At 37.1% G+C, this 21,360-nt stretch overlaps 2 protein-coding genes and 1 long non-coding RNA gene across 3 annotated transcripts in view; all 3 read left to right on the top strand.

Annotated features, from left to right (window-relative positions):
- rabgap1l (RAB GTPase activating protein 1-like) overlaps window positions 1–21,360 on the top strand; it is a 118,189-nt gene that overhangs the window by 46,431 nt on the left and 50,398 nt on the right. The window lies entirely within an intron of this gene.
- On the top strand, window positions 644–7,146 carry gpr52 (G protein-coupled receptor 52). The gene has a single exon (XM_028026881.1). The coding sequence runs from the start codon at window positions 2,269–2,271 to the stop codon at window positions 3,385–3,387; it is 1,119 nt and encodes a 372-aa protein (XP_027882682.1). The 5' UTR covers window positions 644–2,268; the 3' UTR covers window positions 3,388–7,146.
- On the top strand, window positions 8,944–19,729 carry LOC114150477 (uncharacterized). The gene is made up of 3 exons (XR_003596754.1): window positions 8,944–8,991; window positions 17,101–17,106; window positions 19,717–19,729. It is a non-coding gene; the product is annotated as an uncharacterized LOC114150477 (long non-coding RNA).

Genomic DNA, 21,360 nt, shown 5'->3' with positions numbered 1-21,360 from the left:
AGTCTGTAATGCCTTTTTTTCCTCCATCTGGCATGCTGCTTAGCCAATTTGTTGTCACTTGATCCTTTTTATCATCTGTCGGCCAGAGGATGCTCCCAACTGGCCAAAATGCCTGACAACTGTAACCAAGGGGCAGACATAACTGTGCTAAGGTTTGAGTTAAATGTACTGTGAATGAAGTAACCTAAAGGACCTACAGTCATGCTGGGATTTTGGTTAGATGACTCGTGGATTAAAATGTGAGGATAGTTGAGGTTGGTCTTTGGATGGGTCTATTTCAGTATTTTTCACTACTGTATATTTTATGTTCTGTATATTAGAAAAAGTAAATAAAAATTGGAACCTGTTGGGCTGAAATAGAAAGGGGATGGAAAAAGAGGTGGAGTAAACAGGAGGGAAAAGGGGAGTGGGGGTAAGTTAATAGAAAATCGACTGCAAGAGAGATAAGTGATATGTAAATAGGAAATGTCTCTAAATTTACCCCTGGGGAAAAAAGCCAGTCTGAGAGATGGGATAATGTTTCAGGGAGCCTCAGGTGCAGCCAGGAGGGTAGGAAGAAGGGTGATCAGGGAGGAAGAGGGAGGGTTTTGTTTGGGTGTGTGTGTGTGGAAAGAGAGAGAGAGCGAAACTTGAGTGTGCGAGCTAGAGAGATTGTGTAGGGAGGGAGGGAAGTGTAAGCCAGTCGCAGCATCTCTCCTCACTGCACCAGGGCTGAGGGACTCCTCGTCCCCTCTCTTCCCTCGCTGCAGCTTTAACTCATCTCCATCAATGCAGTCATCCTTTTTTTATTTTGCTTGTTGCTTTGGATAACTGCGTTGCTTTTTCATTTTCCCTATTCCAGGATCAAAGGATTTATTTGTTGAAAAAAACAATCCCAAAACATGGATTGCCTTGTTTGACTGAGGCAAAAGGGGCTTTTTCCAAAAGCCAACGCTAAAAACCGGGACTCCTACTGGGACTTTCTTTTTGTTGGTTTGCTGCTACAGTGGATTCCCCCCCTTTTGTTGAACTTCCAGGATCTTGGTCAGAGTGAAAGACATGGACTTAAAGACAAAGGCATAGGATCCTGTACAGTTTTCGAGGAGTAATTAGAAAAGCCAAGGTTGCATCAAGCACTTGTGGAGAAAGTATTATGTCAGGAACAAGTTTATGGGATAATTGAAAGGTGCACTGATTGATTCTGAGACCCCTCTCTGCAAGTGTGGCCATAGGGATTTCTGAGGAGTGGAAGTGAGTGGAGCTCTGAGTTTGTCAGCTGGCCTCTCCTTACTCCTAGAGTGTCCTTTCACCCAACCCCATGGGATTCTGACATTTAACCCGTCTATCAGATCCTGCATGTTTTTGCATTTTGTTTTGTTTGTGCAACTTGCAGTCCAGTAACTCTGAGAGGCAAGCTCATACTTTTGGATTTAAGCCTTTTCTGTTTGACGGAGACATTTTGACACGGTTTGTTTGACCAAATTCTAGTAATGCCTTATAAACAGATTCTCCCCCCACTGCCGTATGCACTGAAAGAGCTGTGACATTATCTGCTGTGGACATCCCGCTGTTATTGTAGCCTGTGTCTGTGTTTTGATTCGGACAATAGCTGGGCATACATGGGCTCCAGACGCTGACAAAATAAGGGAAGCCTCCTCTATTATTCACCACAAATTGAAACTTTGAATTAAACTGAAGAGCCAATCCTTAATCTTTATAACAATCTAAGCTATTTTTTTTTTTGTTTGGGAGAGTATCTGCTGGAGGAAGCATACTCTCAGTTTTGTCCCGTAACCTTGTGTGGTTTCCTTCTTCACATCTTCTGTGCTCTCTGCCCCTGTGGTGATGACTTAAAATCCCCAGCCTCCTGGTGGCAACTCTCATTAAAATCATGCGATGAGGCCACAGATCGGGGCTCCAAACCAGCAGGGAAACTCGCCTCAGGGATCGATGCTGGTAGCGGGACTAATGCTACTTCACTTTTGGTTGAATAATTTTTTCTATTCCACCGACTGCCATCACCAGCCATGCTCAATTTGAAAGAAGAGAGAAACAAGTTGCCATGCTGTTTCAGAGACCGTACTGAATTTCCTCCAGTCACCGTTCACTTGATTGAGACCCAGCGATGTGAGGGTATACTGAGCAAAAGCACAGGTGTGCTTGAGAGAATAATACGCTTTTTGAACTGAGGGGTGGTGAAAAACCAGAGGGACACAGACAGATCTCCAGTTTCAAGTCAGTCTGCTTATGGGTGGCATACGACAAATCTGACTCATCTACACCGAGAAAATGAACCACTCTGAACTGATAACACATCCTACGCTCACTGCCAACAGCAGTGATGGAGACATCTTTTCTGGCAGGGTCTCCAACCACTCCTGCCCTTTGGGATGGGGGTTGAAGGAAGGCGTGGAGGCCTGCATATTAGAGACTGTTGTCATTGTGCTTTTGACGGTCCTCATTATCGTCGGGAACCTGACGGTGATCTTCGTGTTTCACTGTGCCCCTCTGCTGCATCACTACACCACAAGCTACTTCATCCAGACGATGGCCTACGCTGACCTTCTGGTTGGTCTCAGTTGCCTTGTGCCCACATTGTCTCTGCTACACTACCCAGCAGGTGTCCAGGAACCAATTACGTGCCAGGTTTTCAGCTACGTCATCTCTGTTCTGAAGAGCGTCTCAATGGCCTGTTTGGCCTGCATCAGTGTGGATCGTTACCTAGCCATAACTAAACCACTATCGTACAACCAACTGGTGACGCCATGTCGACTACGAGGCTGCATCGCCATCATTTGGGTTTACTCCAGCCTGGTTTTCTTGCCCTCCTTCTTTGGTTGGGGTAAGCCAGGATATCATGGGGATATATTTGAATGGTGTGCTCACTCTTGGCCCACCTCGGCCATATTCACTGGCTTCGTGGTGTGCTTTCTTTATGCACCCGCCGCACTTGTTGTCTGTTTTACCTATTACCACATCTTTCGCATTTGCCAACAACACAACAGGGAGATCAGCGAACGGAGGGCCCGGTTCCCCAGCCAGGAAATGGAACCTGGGGAGGGGAACGGCGGTGGGCATCACGGAGGGCACGGACCAGATCGACGCTACGCCATGGTGCTGTTCCGCATCACAAGTGTTTTCTATATGCTTTGGCTTCCTTACATAATCTACTTTCTTCTAGAGAGTTCCCACGTGTTAGATATCCCTGCCTTGTCATTCATCACCACCTGGCTAGCCATTAGCAACAGCTTCTGCAACTGTGTCATCTACAGTCTATCGAACAGTGTGTTTCGCTTGGGCATGCGCAGACTGTCACAGACTATGTGCTCTTTCAGCCACTGTGGTGCAGACGAAAGGGATTTTGGAGAGCCCAAGCCGAGAAAAAGAGCAAACTCATGCTCCATCTGAGTGACCGCTTTATTAATGGGGTTAAAATTCTCCTTAAAAAGTTCATTTTCAGTAGAAAATCTGGAAATGCCTTTCTGTTTTGTCTTGACTCGCTCAAAATAAAATGGTGACTGGGGTTTTCAAGGAGACAGGTACAGTGTCTAGACCGAGAATATTAATGAGAGGTGGGCTCTCTGTGATGGATTTTATTATACCGCACCACAGAGGCTTACTCAGGCTTTTACATTATGTCAGGCCGAGTGCAAAATCAAAACGACAAACATCCCCAAAAATGAACAATTAAACATCCCATATCTAATTTTACCTTAATGGTTGTCAAACTTTTATTTATACTTGTGATTTTTAATCAAAGATTGTGTTTATTTAAATACAGTTTAAGGTCCCTCATTAACATTAGACATACTTAAAGACACAAACAGTGACCATGACAAGAGCAGCTGATAAATGTTAAAGAACATAATCATGACTGTTTTTTATTTATTCATCTATTTATTTATTGAGGAAAATATAATTTTTCTAGTTATTTAGTTTGTTTTCCTTCAACCACTGATCTGACTGTTGAAATCAGCGCCTTAACAAAGGCATCGAGGCTTTTGATTTATTTATTTTTAATGTGATTATTAGATATAAATGAAAGAAAGCATTTTTTTCCAAATGTAAGGACAGTCACCCAGATGTATCTTGTGTTTTTTGTGTGTTTTAGAGTGATGTGTTGAAGATGGTAGTGGATTTTATTTTGGAGCAGCAAAGTGTGGGGGTTTAGATTAATGTAATCTGATGTACTTTGAAACTGCTGTAAGGATAAATCTCATCTGAAATTACATGCCCATTTGTGTAAATGTTCAAGGCTGCAGGAACACAGTCATAGGTTGTAGATCTGTGCATTGAACAGTACTCTATTATTCATTTTTGTTTTTTTATGTCTTATTTTTCTGATCTTTTACACTTTCTTCTTAATATTTCTTTTAATCATTGAAAGATGACACCAAGCCCTCACACAAAGGGTGGTGGAGTTGAAAATGAGATAAAACTCGCATCTACATAATGAAATGAAAGTGTTTTACAATTTTTAATCTGATACTGATAGTTTTAAAAAAAAAAAAAACTAAAAAGAAAACTGTAGTTCTTTGCTTTAATTTTAATTACTTTTCCTATTTTGTCAAAGCCTGGCCAAAACATTTCACCCTCTTAAACCTTTTTTCATATTTTGTGATGCTACATCTATAAACTTGAGTGTAAATTATGGGAGGAACCAACACAAAGTGGTGGATAAATGAGGAAAATAAACATGAAACATGGTTTTCATTGTTGCATTCATTTTTATTCAGACTTCCTGAGTCAATATTTAATAGAGAAATAATTTGCCGTAATTAGAGCTGCAAATTTTTTAGAGTATGTCTCTCCCAGTAGAGTCTCAAGTTCTGCACCTTTGTCTTTGCAAAATAGCCCAAACTCAGTGAGGTTGATTAGAGAGTATCTCTGGACATAAATATTCAAGTCTGGCCAGTGACTCTTCACTGATTTCAGGTCTGTTCTTGCTGGTCCAATACATACGAAAGCGCCTCATTGTAAGTCTGGATGCAACTTAAGTTAACTGACCTTCTCTTAAATCTTTTCCTGCCTGAATTTGATTATATTTGTTTATTTGGCTCCATTCATCGAGTTATAAATTGCAAAAAGCTGTCCCCGCTAAAGAAAGGCATCCCCACAACATAGTGCTACTCCTACAATGTGTCATTGTTGATATGGTGTGCAGTCCAAGTTCATCCTTAGTCTTCTTCCTCATGTTTGCTGTTTGCTCTACATGGCTGATTGCAAACTTTAAGCAGAATATCTTATGGCGTTTCTTTAATTACTTATTTTCTATTTTCCATCCTGGCCAGATTGTCCACAAATATCCAACCTGAACATGTGGCTTTAAACCTCATACCTCATTTGTATTCATACTCCTACATACTAATTAGGTGCCTTCTCATCCAGTTTGATTAAATCTGTAAGTATTCTGCTTATAAAATGAAAGAAAATGTATGCATTCTCGTTCATTGACTCTACAGCCATGCATTACCTTGTGTTGGTGTATCACATAATATCCCTAAAAAAATACATGGATGGATTTAGGTGTAACATGTTAAAATCAATAAATGTTCATGGGTATGGAAGATTTTGTAAGGTATAGGAGGCATGCTTCAAAGAATGAAAGACAGCATTCACTTTTTATTCTCATCTGTTGGTTAAGAGCAAAAATATTCCAGTTTCAGCCCTGATCAGCCGCTTCCTGGTAAAATATAATCAATGTTTCCAATAGGAGCTTTTCTCTATTGAAGTACCATACTCTCACAGCAATGTTTAAGCCTTAATATGTTAGGTACTTTTTGGGATTCTTTTTGTCTTTAATAAGAAAAGCAACAGAGGACATGTGTCCCTTTAGGATTGTGTTTCGCCCATTTGCTGTTCTTTGCAGCTTGCGCTGTGTTTTCCTTGTTTTAAAGCTGCTGATTGCATCATTGTATGTTAAAAAGCAGATTTCATTCAGACTTCTTAGGAGTTAGTGTGACTTTGTTTTTAAGACTGGATTTGGTACATCGTAATGTGACTGGAAACGTTTGTTTCTTGTAGCTTAATGATCTACTGCCTTTATCTCTGTTTAAAATAATGAAAGGTGAATTCTGTGAAGCTACAAAATGTTTTTATCCAGCTTTCATGCACTACACATTGTTCTGCTTATGTGCCTAAAAAAAGGTTGTTTTGTAGGAAATGGATGTTTAGAAATGATAAACATGACATGCTGTGTTTTTAAAACCACCCTGAACATATTCAAGGACCATTGGACTTTCTTTGCCATGACTTTGTGATAACTACAGTGACAACCACTGAAACTATGAGTTCCTTTTAATCTTTGATTTCTCTCTGTCCCTCTGTGGTAAATTTCCCTTGTGTAGCTATTCTGTCTGGTCTATATAAAGAATAACAAAGGGAAGAACCAACAAATACTAGCCTCATAATTCGCTGTCATTTGACTTTAATGGGATGCGGGGGTTTTTTGTTTAGTTTTTTTTAGTTCTGTTGGATTTTAGGTGAAAATTAGGTCAGGTAGAGCAAATGTGCTGATCAGTCCTATGTAAACTTAATGATGTGGTAAAATCTCATAAACAGAAAAGAAAAGTTTCTTTTAAAGTAAACTTATACAATTCATTTGTTAACTAAATTGACTTTGTTTACTGAAATTGCAGATTATTCTTCATCTGGTATGATTTGTTTTGTTACAGGGTATGTCAAGGATTTCAAAAAGATACCCAAAAAAACAACAATAAGTTAATGTTTCTGTACGGCACTGAACAAACCACAGTGGTAGCAAGTCAAAAACTGTAACATGTTGTAAACAAGTCCTCTTGATTTCATGTGCATTGATAGGAACATTTGCACACAACTATAAATTAGAGGGTGATAGATATTTATTAAAGTGGTTTATAAATATTTACACAGTATACTGTATATGGGAATACTATATGTAAAGTGTGTGTAACTTGTTTTTACTCTGCTGTGATCCTCACTTTTCAAAAAGAGATAAAGCAAGGTATTTGTGCATCTAATTGTGTTAAAACAACCTTATAGGCTGCTGCTGTTTTGAGTAGAAGGTGAGTTTGTTAAATTACACAATATATATTTTTTTATTTTGAAACTGTGTCAAAAAGACTATGGTTTTGCTGTTACTGCTGAACCAAATAAAAGTTAAAAAAAATAGTTGACGTACACACTCTATGTTGTTGACGTTATTTGTTCATTTATTTTCAAAAGGAGCAGTTATTGACATCTTTCTCCAAACATGAGAACAAGAATAATGTTTTTATTGTTGTTGTGTTTTATATCCAATAATGAGTATGAGACAATAGATACACATTTCATTGATTATGTAACGATCTTTTTTTTAATATGATTATTTGGAGTATCCTGCAGAACCTGCAGAACTGTTTGGACTGAGCAAGTCATTCTCCACACCTCATCTCCATAGGGCATGCATTTTACCTACTGAGAGGAAACTCAGGGGATTAACCCCCCAAGAAACAAGCAACAAATGCCAGAAGCCATGGTGAAAGCCTGGAAATTATTGTGATCGCAGTGGCTCGTTCATAAAGTAAAGAAATTTCAACTACATATTAATTATTGATTATTGAATTAAAGTAAATTGAGTCTATCAGTTGAAATTAAATTATTTTTTATTTCAAACAAATTATTTTTATTTCTAAATAATTGAATAAAATAATTGTCAGTTGTTCTTTAAAGGAGTGAGTAGTTGTGGAGAATTGCAATCTGCATGTAGCTTTGTATTTTTGCCTATTAAATGTGTCATATAGCATTGAAATTCTGTTCTGGATATCCAGTACTTAATAACATGTAAGAAAATGCAACTCAAGATTTAAAATGTCACCTTATTGCCGAATGAGTGATGAGTTTATGTTGCAATGTAGCGTCATCTTGGACATGTACTGTATGTCCTCTTCCAAACCATCATATCTTCTGTTGATATTTACTTTGTATGAGTTCGCTTTGTTCCTGGTTGTAGATGTGCCTATGAAATCCTTCAGATGAGCTTCTAAACCTTCAGAATGTAACTATCTTATAATTTTGTGAAGAAAGCTTTAAGGGGAGATGGTAAATAGTTCAAAGTAGAGAACTGAAATATCTTGGAAAGGATTTCCTTGAACTTGGAGACTAGCGCAAGAGTGGTACTGGTTGGATAGAGCTTTGAGAGAGTTGTAGCAAAATCAAGAGCTTTATTCTAGAAACAGTTAAAGAAAAAGAAAGCAAGAGATCCTGGTAATAACGCTATAAAATGAAGAAATTAACAGTAAACAATTTACTTTGTCTTTTCTCATTCTTAGAATGTCACAGCATTTCAAGTGGATGGATTTTTACATAAAAGGACCGTTGTGTCTTTCACAGAATTTTGACCAATAAAACACCTTTAGTGTAAATTAGGCTATAGTCACACAACATATCTTGATTCTCAATTCTGATTTTTATGTTATTTTATTTTATTTTTGCTGAAAGTTCTTATTTTGTGTGGTTTTTCATTCTCCTGAATGATGTGACTGCAGTGAGACTTCTGTGTGAACGGTTTACGTCCCCAAAGCAACCCGCATGCACAGAAGAAGAACGTTGATGTAACACAGCAGCGCACTGTTTACAGAAGTAGCAATGGATGCAGTCGTCTACGGATTGATTTTAAAGTTTATTTAGCTGTGGGAGTCAACAGCATCATTGCAAGATCATAACATAAATGAAAATAAAAAAAGGAATCACAACTAATACCAACAGCCTTTTGTGGAGCATTGACTGCAGTTTCTGTAGAGAAGTCTGTTTGGATATAGTCAGAGCCAAGAGTGGTAGGATTATGATGTGATGCTCTTCAGTGACAAATATATTTTATATAAGTTCATAATCATAATTTATAGCCATTGTTTAACTCTTAATTTACTGCGTCTGCCTTTTTCTGGTGCAAAATTATTATGCATGTGTCAGATTGATGGACATAAAATGTGACATGATGTTCAGACTGCAGACAGGAAGACTTCTTGTCCAACATCAATGTCTGATCTCACTAATGTGCTTCTTGAGAAATGGGAAAATAAAAACAAAATTAATTTTCCAGAAGAGTTAAAGCTCCTGTGGCAGCCACCATATCTCCACCCAGCCTTGAGTCGGCAGACATCATCTTTAACTCGGATTAAGCAATAGTCTTGTTAATTGTTTTCTAGTATTTTGTGTTCCTGATAGAAAGTAGAAATTGTGACAAAATGACAGGATATGAATCATATTAAGTACAGTGAGAAAATGGTTAAGCCCAAGATTATTCATACCCCTGGCAGCGTTAGCTTTAAAGTAATCTTTTAATTTTATCAGCATGCTTCTTCTGACTGGAAGTAATATTAATGCTTTGATTTCTGCCTGGATTCTGACTGAGAATCTTTCTCCATCCATCCACATTCTTACAGATGTGACTTGACTATTAGGATTCATCATGGATGCTCATTGTCATTGTTGATATTAATGTTACTGTAGTTTTTTTTAATTTTAAAGAGCTATTTCATTTCCAGCTCATCATAATCCGTTCCCTTCAGACTTAAAGTGAGATATTAGGCACAAGTCCAATGCTCAGTACAACTTTAACCCACAGAGATATTAAGACATTTTGAGAATCATGTAAAAGTTACTTTTACTGCTCTACATAACTACATAAAACAGATTTTTACTAATATAAAATGCTTGAGCCATTTCTCTGTGTTCAGAGATAAATCGTTTTTGGAACAAAATCTGCGTTTTTATTTTTGTTTTTTTCCAACAGACAGCTTTGCAGTCACAGTTACCATTCAGCCAACCCAAAATGAGCAGCTCCCAGTCCAAGCCAACTCAGTATTCACAGCCAAGACTATATTAGGAATTCCCTTTCATTTCCACAAATGGCCTGCAATCGACTACGTTTTTCTTTCCCGTTCCATCCTGCCACTTCCCTCCTTCCGTCCCGATTGAGAAAGGACCACCTGACCCTCTGTTGAGGTGGGGGAATCATAATTGGAGAGGAAGCCAGATCCTGTCTCGGAGTGCTGATGGCGGAGCCTCGCGGCAATTACCAAAAGCCTTTGATGGTGTAACGAGGACACACTCATACACCCACTCTTCGACTCTCTCACGCATCTTGCATGACTCTTTGAGTATGTGGGCTGCAGACTGTGGTTTGATAGCTGACAGGTGTGTCCTTTACAGTCTTTAATAGCTCCAAACAACTTTTATAATAGAAGCTATTAAGACTCAGATAAGAATTTACTACCCTTTATTCTACTGGGGGCAATAATTTGTGAACTAAATATCAAATCATCCACTGGCTTGCAAAATGTTTCCTTCAACCTAATTATAGTTCTCAATCACAGACTTGAAAAGGTAATTTATTTTAAACTAAGTGTTAAAGTCTTGTGCAGGGGAGCATTCTCTTACAAAAGGATTCCAACGGGTTTAGTAACTTTTATATTAATCATTTTTTTGAGTTTTCTTTTTGTTTAAAGTAAATTCCCCACAAGTTAATGTTGTGGCAAAGACTGCTGTCTTCAGATTTCACTTTCAAATACAAGTGGAGGAAACAAAAAGACATTCAATGAACCAGGATCTTGAAAGGTTAAATAACATGGCACAATGTTAAAGTCTAATCATGGTGTTTTTAATTTTGGTTTTATTGCACAATTTATGGAACATGCAGCAAATATAATCTTTTCGGGGTTTAGACCCAGAGCACCGAGGGTCTAAACATTATGATGTTGTACCATGACATGGTGAAATTTTTACTTCATCCTGTTGCTTAAAACTGGCATTGCTCTAAGATACTTGTCACCTATTTTATTATTATTTTTTTTAATTTTCCAAATATTTGACCTGTCATGTTTTCTGTTATTGCATCTTTGGGTTCTTCTTGACATAGTTGTCAGGCGCATTTTGCACTTGCAAAAAGAGCGTAAGTAATTACTTAATAGTTGGTATCTGGACTATGTTTTGATCATGTTTGCCAAATATTTATAGCCACAGCACACAGCTTGATGCATTAATCTTTGATTTAACCAGTAGACGTACAATATGACAATGACCGAAACCTTCGTACGAAGATGTTGTATTTGTAACATCAGTCACTCACGCGGTCGACCGCAGGCATTTATCCATCTTTTACATACAATAAACTCTATTCCTCCCTCTAAATGCTTTGGGTAAAGCGTATCTTAAGTACATGTTCCATTTAGCCATTTTTTCTGATTATTTTCCACCATATCTCTATGACTGCAGCATATTTCTAATGATAAACCTCAAGCTAAGGGGCGTTTACCTTGGGACAAATATTGACCGCTGATTGGTCAGTTGCTGACAAACCTGCTGGATTGATTGACAGGTGGCATCATGTCAGTTGGCATCATGTTACAGTTCTGCTAGAGTATGTAACATTTTGACCTGCTCACCCACAGAGAAGTATAGCCAAAAAGAGCTGGCATTTTCAAAAATAACAAGTAGATAATGACCACATTTTATCTGCATTTTTTTCCTGCTAAAACTAACAATAGAAGCTAAGCTTGTATGGTGAGTCAGAGAGTTAGAGATGAAATAAAGGAGAGAAAATTGTGATGAGACCCTGTGATTCAGAGAACTGTGTTTCCACATTGATCTGTTCGGCCTGGAGCGGTTTGATAGATATCTTGTCTCTAATGGCTGCATGGGTGCAAAGCGCTCAGTGGTCAAAGTTGAACAAGTTTCAACTTCGACCTGAGCACAGCACCAGCTCCAACACACTGTAGGAGCTGCGCTCCACTTGCTCTTTGCTCAGCAGAGCTAGAACCATTGTTGCACGGCATTCAACTGAATGGGGATTCAGCGTGGAAGCTGCTTTTAAAGAGGTTAGTTGCATCTGACGGTGTCAGTGAGTTTTGGCAGACAGAGCTGCTGTTGGAGCAGAAAGTGACTCCTTCCAGCCGAGAGAGACGGAGGAGGTGGAATCAGCTGAGCAGAAATGGAGGCTGGTTCTATGAAAGTTAAACAGCAGAAACTTTCTGCTGGAAGTACGGAGACTCAGAGGTGTTCAGATCATACTTGTGAAAAATCTGGATTTCAATGGATCTTTTTAACAGTCACCTTAATAAAATAATGGCCTAAGTCATTTGTTGCCAAACATGATCATTGTTGCCTAAATTATCTTTTGGCAATAAAAAAGAGAGTGTTTTTTGTTCCTTCTTTTTTTGCCAGAATTACTTTTGACAGCAAAAACATAACTTAGGCCATTATTTACAGAGCCCCCTTATGGGACACGGAGGATTTGTTTTTTCTTTTGCGTTTCCTCTCAATACTTTTGCGTTCTCTCGCAATAATGTACCGATCAGTTCATACGGTATAATAATAAGGTAAGCATTTCTTACGTTGGCCATCACACTTCCTGCTATAATATGAAGTTCTCGTAAAATTTTTCCATGCATGTCAATATCTGGTTATGAAATATCAAAAGTTTTATATATTGTTCTTTAGGATAGAAATGCACCACAAACCTAAGATATAAACAAAAACTTTTCGTCTTAGTGTAGTTAATCATGCTTGTATCCTCCCTTTTCCCTTTTGTCTGCTACGCTACAGCTAGTTCACTCCAACGAAGCGTACCATGAATGCTAAAGCTAGCTAGCAAGGCCACAGTTGACTGTGGATAACAGTAACTTTAACAATAAGTTGTTTCTCCACTATTAGAACATTTAGCAGACTGTTCACGAGGTTGATTGAAAGCACTAAAACCCTCCTTCTGGCTCTGATTGGTAATTTTTGTTATTTCAGACAGCAGTAGTAGCATTGAGAGAAGGTGGAGGAGATCAGTCTTTTCACACATTATCTGTCTCATATTATACTTTCACAAAATGGTGACAATTTTAACAAATATGTCAAAAAACATATTTTTTGTAAAAGTTACAAAGTATACTGCAGCTTTATTTTGTAAATTCATATCAATTTGATTATTAATGAAACAAATTTTTTATGTTGGTTGGCTGCTCAATAGAAAGTATCAGGACTTTTTGATAGCTCATATGAGAGAAATTGATTTAATGGCTTTATTATCTTTTAAGTGTAACTTACTGTTTCTCCACCATTAAGAATGAAATGACAAACAGAACGCTACTCATTCACCACTGATTGACTGGTTTAAGTGAAACAAAGTAACACCAAATGACAAATTAAGTCACATAAGTAATATGGTTTTAAATTCTGTATGCAAATTTATGAATTTGTGTTTATTCCCTCTTGATCATGAAAGCAGAATTTGATGCTTGACAGACAGCCTGCAGTGTAGTTAGGAGTCTCAGTAGAGCGCGACGGGGGACTTGACATTATCTTAACAGGAGTCTCTTTTATTTTGTAAATGCCTCTTTGTCCCTAATTGCCCTGGTGATTGAACAGATATTGGTTCATTCTCCATTTTTAAACAGAAGCTCATCAAGGAGGAACAAGAACATTTACCTCCTCAAATATTGTATTTTGAAATGGATTGAACAGGAGATAAAATAGCAGAAATGTGTGATTATTCAGTGTCCACCAGCTGCTTTTAGTCAGTACTTTTATTTCACCTTTTGGACTAACTATTGCCTTTGGTGGACTGATGTTCCATTAGAGGCCACTTACCTAAAATAAGAGCTTTCTCTTCCATTTCTTCTAAGTGCTTGACTCGTCCAAATTTGCCCTGATTTCATGTTATGCTCAACATCGAGTTCCTATTGAGTCGACAGTACATTACTGTTTTCATCGCAGCTGGAACAATCTTGCCAGCTGAGCATTAACACAAGGTTAATGTGTAGAACACATTAACCTCAACAATTCACTGTATGAAATTTTACCTGGTTAATCACATAACACCCCTTTGCTGAGCTTTTACTTTGAAATGGTTCTTATTAGTCATAATTAACCTTTTAGATTGCTTCTAACCTAAAACCTACAAATAAACAAAGGAAATCGTTGGTTAAGAGCATATAAACTTAGCACCAAAAATGAAAGAAGTTGGTGTTTTGGTTAATTTTTCTTTGGTTATAACAATACTTCTTGGAAATAAAACATATACTGTTGGAAAGTCTGATTCTTTCCATATTTGTAAATAAAATGCAATGGTGCAATAAATAAACAGTTTACATATCACAATTTTGGTCTTCACAGTTGATCAAAAAAGACAATCAAATTCAGCTCTCTAAAGTTCTAATATTGGGTTTTAATGTTTCTAACTACAGAATAGAGAAGGGCTTTAGCACTGGAAGCCTGCTGTACTTAGAGGTTTTTCAAAAAGTTTTGGTATGAAAAGGTAAAAAACATCTTATTTCAACTCTCCTTTTACTCTTCAGTTCTAACATTTCTAGAGGAAACCCCTTAAAGCATGTTGTCCACTTTTAAAATCCCCCATCTGTATATTCATTTTAGCTTCTTCTCTAACCAGAAACACATTCGAGGGCTTTACGTCCCTCCAATTGAAACTACCTGGAAGTGCATGCTAATATCACAATGATTAAATGGTATCAGACTCAGAGCACTAAGATGCTCTTTGCACCAGTGAAACTGAACCAGAGAGCTAATGTCTTCTTGCAAAGTACATCTTTATTGCAGAGTGAGCACTCTTTGAATAGCTGATGCTTGGTTTCACATTCATTGTCAGATTTTTAATCTGGTTTAAGTGAAGGAAAGGTTAATGCCACCATGTTAATTTTCTGTTTAAGGGTGTTGGCTGGGAATCCCGTACACCATAAATATTACAGGCCCTCATAAATATAGTAATACAACAGGAAGCAGCTCTCCCCTGGATTAAAAACTATATGGCCACAATGCTAACGTTAAGAAAATTAAGAAAACATGTTTTTAAGTGGATAAAATACATAAAAACTGCATTCTAATATAATTTCCAACTCAAATATTACCTTAAATACATTGAGTTATTATTATTTAGTTTATAATTTTGTGATGATTATTTGCTTCATTATTATAATTATTGCAGTTACTGTTTTGCTTTAAGATTTTACTCCAAACAATGAAATTTTGGGATATAATAAACATGCAAAATCTCTCAAAAATGTTTTGATCTATCGCCAACAACATCATAGTGAAAATTAAAAAACAATAATGTGCTTAAAAAGAAAATTATTCCCACTTTATGAACACATTATTAATTTTTAGCGCATAAACCTTTCACATTTTCTGAGACATTATTTCAAAAATACTCCAAATTCACTAGTTTATACTCCAACTAAGCAACTGCACATCCTTATCTAAAATACTGAAATAATTCCTGTTGGATCATTATTTTCTCACAATATATTCCAGTAAAATAAGACAGTATTTTCAAACCTTTTTTTTATTATTTTATTCTATGTTTGCTATTTTTTGTTTCTGATACTTGCCATGTTTTAAGAATTAGTTGGAATGATAACAAAATAAATTGAAGTGTTCCAACTCTAAAAAAAAAGTTAAGTAAAATATATTTTAAGCACTTAATTGTTTAGGTTAAACTCTGTCAATTATCTTCTCTGATAAACATTGTTACTTAATCCCACCAAAAGAGTCCAGGATACATTTGAATCCACTCAGGAGAAATAAGTAATTGTTTATTTTATTAGGATTAATTCGTAGCAACATTTTTCCTACAGAGGCAAAGATTGGATAATAGACAGTCAAGGACAAATTAGTTTTTTATTGTTTGCTTCACTTCAGACCCTGGGAAGTGAAGTTTTTCCAGCAGATGCAGAAGCACCTTATCTAATCCCCTCTCAGGTCTTTTTGGATGAATTAAATACCAGAAGACAGTCAAATTACCCCCTTGGCTCCTCAGCATTTCTCATTCCTCCTCTCACCTGCCCTCTCGCTGTCCTTCTATCCCGAAGCACACATGCACTCTGAGCCCGTCTCTGTGAGACACAAATCCAGCATAGATACTACAGTAACTTACTTTGAGCTGCTGTGATGTAACTTGTTCCTCCTCTGCAGTGTTTTACTCTCTTTGCCATCAGAAGTGAGAAGGAAGTGACAGATTATAAAACAAAAGCAAAACAAGGGGTCTGGTATATAAAGAGCCATGTGACTTTCTGCTTCCTGAGGAGCAGTTGAAACCAGAAGTTTACATAAACTGGATAAAGAGAGACATCAAGTCAGGTTGAGGCAGCAGCGCAGCAGAAGTAAGAAATACTTCCCATCAGGTGGGAGTTAGCAGTTGCTTAAACCTCATGTGTATGACCATTTTTGCAGAAAATCTGCATTAAACTCACAGTTAATGCAAGGATCTGTTTATTTTTGCATGATTTCGGAAACAAAAAAACCTGAAGGGGCTGATTGATGCAGTTTGGAATCCGGAGTCTAGAGGGCCACATAAAAAGCTATATCGGGCCAGATTTGTCCCCCTGACCTTGAATTTGACACGTGCTCTGTAGAATTGTGATCAGGATTTCGTGGTGGCCACTTAAAGAGACTTTGTTGTCTTTAAGCCACATTGAAACCACTTTGGCTGTATGCTGAGTGTTATTTTAAATTTAGAAGACAAATCTGCACCCAAGTTTTTACTTCCTGTCTTTAGATGTTGCTTCAATATTTCTGCGTAATGGTCCTTCCTCATGATGGCATCTATTTCATGAAGTGTACAAAGTCCTTCTGGAGCAAAACAGCTCCACAGCAAGATACTGCCATTCCCGTACTTTATGGTCAGGATGGTACAAGCATTCCCATTTTTCCTCCAAATGAAACGATGATCATTATGGCCTTAAAATACATCCACAGATGTGCCTCCATTTAATTCAAACGTGTCAGTTAACTTATCAGACGTCTCCAAAACTATCACATCATCATCTGGGGTTTACCTCAGTGTTTAAAAAGATAATAATAACTCTCCATGTAATCTTCTGATCTTGAAGGCTTTAATAAATAAATTTCTTATAGCTGATATTCTTTCTCTCATTGTTGCATTTAGCAAGTAGAAATAATTTTTGAGGCATTTGGTCTAATTTATATTCAGACATTTGGTGTATTTGGTGTATGTAAACTTCTGGTTTCAACTATATATGAGAAGAAAGTCTGCAGCCGTGAGCTGGTGTGTGCTGTCAGCATGTTGGTTTTGTATTTCAGACAAACAATAAAAAGATTCAGACACTTGCAGGCACCATAATTCCAACAGTTAAAAACAAACAGGATTTTGTTGTGTTCTCTGCAGGACAATGTTTCTGACCCTCCACTTCACTTTTCTCATGCCCCGAGCCCCTCCGCCATCACATAACACAGATGCAACTCCTATCCTCCAGTAAAAAGCACAACACACAGAATATGTCAGCTACCTGCAGGGCTGCTGCACTTTATCCACTGACCTCTCTGTGCATGAGTTTCTGTTTGTGTGAGAGGAGGCCATCTCTTCTATTTTCTGCACTAAATTTTGTCTCACTAAAAGCAGAGGAAAGGGACAGAATGTTCTAAAATGTCTAATACCCCACTCTTTGCATTTTGGTTATTACTTTTAATTTTAGCATCCCGCTGAGTCACATCCTTCTGTTCTGCTCAAATAATTGTACCCCTTAAAATTGATTACACTTTGTTGTTTTAATCACAAGGATTTTATGTAACAGAAAACACAAAGTAGGGCATACTTATTAAGTGAAAGAGAAAGATGTAAATTTTCCATAATTTCAATTGAAGTAAAAATCTGAATAGTATGACATCATCTAGCCTCCTGGAACCAGTACTTTATAGAACGACGTCTCACTGTAAATACACCCTGAAGAGTTTGGTAAATAATTATAAATAAAAGTATAAATAACACAGATTAGTGCCCAACTCAACTGAGGTCAACTGACCTATAACTGAACTCAAACAAACTGACCTGCATACGAAGAACAAAGGCTGCTTAAATATGGTGGAGTAACTTAAGTACAATGTCCAAGTATGTTGTACAAGTACAAGTACAATGTACTTGGAGGTACAACATAACAACGAAACAAAGAATATAAAAAAACCCATATAAAATAAATAAAGCAAAAATTACTTTTACTTAGCACTTACAACAAAATAATGATGGTCAACTTTAACAAATGAGAATTTGTTCTCAATCACCTTACCTGGTAAAATAAAGGCTAAATATAGCAAATAAAAAATTTAAATTGTCCCATTAATTATTGCGATGAACAGTAAGATTGTTATTTTAGACCATTTTCAAATAATAAATTGATAATGGCATAATAATAAGTTTGTGGTTGTAACATTTCAAAAAGCAACATCAAAATGTGTATGTGTCATTTTTTATTTGCTTAAATAGAAATGTGAATCACTTTAATAAGTGAGCTCTTAGTGTTGATGTTTTCTTCTATTAAATCAGCTTATTATTTTATTGAAATGAACAATATGTGACTAATTCTTCAACACTGCTTATCTAATCTTGGGAAAGTTTAGCAAAAATACTTGAATCATAACTGCATAAGCGTCATATCAAAGTCCTTTAATTCACTGTTGTCATGTTTTCTCCTGGTTGCTTGTCGCTGATTTCACTGCAAGCAAAATGAGAAATTTGCCCTTTAAGTTTCCGTCTGAGTATTGTGTCTGCAACTCCAACCTGCCTTTTTTGAAATGCAAAAGCAACAAGACAATTAAAATGCCACTGCAGCGATACCAAGACAGACGAATGTGCAATCTGCCAGCTGTTCGCACACCAGCACCACCCACTGCTAACCCTCCAGGGAAGCCTACAGAAACTTCTTCGCCTGTGACCAAGGACAGAGGTCTCTGGGGGAGCCAGTTTTTAATTATCATGCTGTGTCCTCTGAATATCACACCAATACATTATCTCACTGCAACCCACAGAAATGAGCAGCAGCGAGGAGGTTTTATTGGAGCCAGGTGTGTCTGCAAAGAGATGGTGTCATTATAGCATCCATGTCCTTTAGTGCATCAACATTATATCATTTTTATTTAACGTGCTTTCAGTATGCCTTCCAAAAGGTTTTAAAGCCTGATTTTTTTAGACACTTTGTATATCTCTTCTTCTTTCTCATTTCTGATAGTAGCAGGAAAATATTCTGATCACACACTAAGTTTATCCTCTGTCTATTTAAGGATTTTTTTTTTCTCTGAAAAAACATGATCATACCAGAATGTATGATGTGATTGCAATCAGACTTCTGTATGTCTGGTTTATGCCACAAAGTGATGCGCAGAAGAATGTAGATGTAACAAAGCAGCAGAATATGTACAGAAGCAATAATGGATGCTGCCGTCTATAGATGGATTTTGAATTTATTCCGCAGGGTTGTCACAAGATCATGAGACAAAAGAAGCACAACTAATAGCAATGGCATTTTATGGAGCATTGATTTGAACTGAGGAGAAGTCTGTTTGGAAGCGTAAACAGATTTGGTGTGATCCTCTTCACTGACATAGACTTCTTTTTATAATTTCATAATTTTCAGAATTATTTCACTCATTGTTTCTGTCCGGAATTAGCGCGTCTGGCTTCTTCTGGTGCAGAATTATGATGCAACTTTGAAAACTATTGGAGACGAGTTCGATTTAGTACCACATATGGATGAAATCAGATATTTGGGGGTGAAGAAAATATTGGGGTCGGGTCGTTCAAACTGCTATGAATAAATCAGATTTGCTTTGTGAACATAACAGATTTGTTGCCATCTCCACTCCCTACTTAACATTTATGGGACTCGTTGCTACATAAAGGCCTGATTATTGTTGGCGGCACTTTTCCTGTTCAACATGTCTTTACTTTTCTGTATATAGTTTATACTTTTGTACAATGTCTTTGAAAAGCTTTAAAAAATTTAATTCTTGTGTGTTTGAGAAAATGTTTCTGTAAGTCTGGTGAAAGCATTCTTAGGACAGATGTTTCAAGTTTTGTTTTGATGTTTTCATTACAGTGAAAATAAGAACATTCATTAATTTAATTAAATACAGAAAATTTGTATGAATTAGTATCTAACAGGGCATTAAAGGGGGGACAGCACTTTATTGCTCAGTTTAAAAAAAAACACGGAAGTTCTTCTGCATGTAAAGCATTTGTTTGTGTTTCCTCTGCATGGTGAAACTTTGTCTCTGTAGATCCTAAACTTGCTCTTAAATGAAATGCTGTCAGAGGTGGAGTTGCATCTTAGGACACATCAACAGTTTTTATTTTTAAACCCATGTGCTAAGTAGGTAACCTGTTGGCAAGATCTTAGTAATGGACTGTCTGCCCAACAAGCCCCCAGGCTACAATTAGAGAAAACCTCTTGTTCCTCTCTGTGTAGATAACTCACTGCCCTCTTTTATCTTTCTTTCTCAGCTTCTCTTCCTCTGTTGCCTTCATTTGTTTCTCTTCATTCATGGCTTTTACCTTCAATCAGTCACTTTAAAAGCCATCAGGGGATACATTTAGCAGGTACACACAATATATTAAAATGCAGACTCACAAATTGACTGTGTGATTAATTCAGGTTGATGGTTGAAAATGCTGATGTGAACAACCTGCCTTTCCTTTTCTCATTCCTTTATATTACCAATATCATCCTTGAGTATTTGCTCATTTTTGTGAGGTTGAAAAGGTAATTTTTATGTGCATGTCGGTCTGTTATAAGGGATTATTATTTTTTGTTTTTGCATTCAGGTGTGAGCAATAGTTAAGTTAATGCTTGTTGTGTTGCTGCTTCACATACAGAATGGCTGCCATGTATGCTTTGGTGCCTGACTATGCTGGACATCTTCATGTATGTGTGCAAACATTGATAATGTGTAATACTCTCACTGTTTTTAAAGTTAAAATTAGATACTTGAGTAACATTTGCCAATATCCTGAGGAGTTTGGTAGACCAGTACTATAATAACAGCACCTTCTGTCCTACAAGGTTAATAAATCAGTATTCCTGTTCCAGATAACAGATCTTTAATGTATTTTAGAGCTAAGACATTTAGTGATTTTAAAGTGTATTCTTTTTAAAACTGAGGTGATGTGCTCTCTCTTCCTGGTTTTAGTCAGAATGCCACCAGCAGCGTTCTGGATCAGCTGCAGCTGTCTGATGACCTGTGAAGATACTGTTTTCTGTGATCAGTGTGACTAAAGATAACAGACGAGTCCTTTAATCCTGGAAATGTACTCAGATGATAGAAAACTGTCTTTGAGTTTCTGAATGGTTAGATCCATCATCACACCCAGATTTTGAACCTGATCAATAATTTCTAGCTGTAATAACTGATCATTTCTCTTTTGTCAGGAAAACACATATTCAAATGACTGGAAATGAAAAGTTCAATCATAAGTGTACTTTAAAGATCTTCCGTTTTTAAAATATAAAATTAACTATTTAACAGATGTTGTTCTTTGCTGACCAACAATGATCCAACCGTGTATTTAAGGTAATTACAGTGTAAATTTCAGTAGATGGTCACACTGTTTTCCACACTATGAGGCTTTTGGAGGAT

This window comes from Xiphophorus couchianus, chromosome 9 (genome assembly GCF_001444195.1).
Source record: "Xiphophorus couchianus chromosome 9, X_couchianus-1.0, whole genome shotgun sequence".
Taxonomy (NCBI): domain Eukaryota; kingdom Metazoa; phylum Chordata; class Actinopteri; order Cyprinodontiformes; family Poeciliidae; genus Xiphophorus; species Xiphophorus couchianus.
Note: the sequence above shows the minus strand (reverse complement) of the source record. Positions and strands in the feature narration are given on the sequence as shown.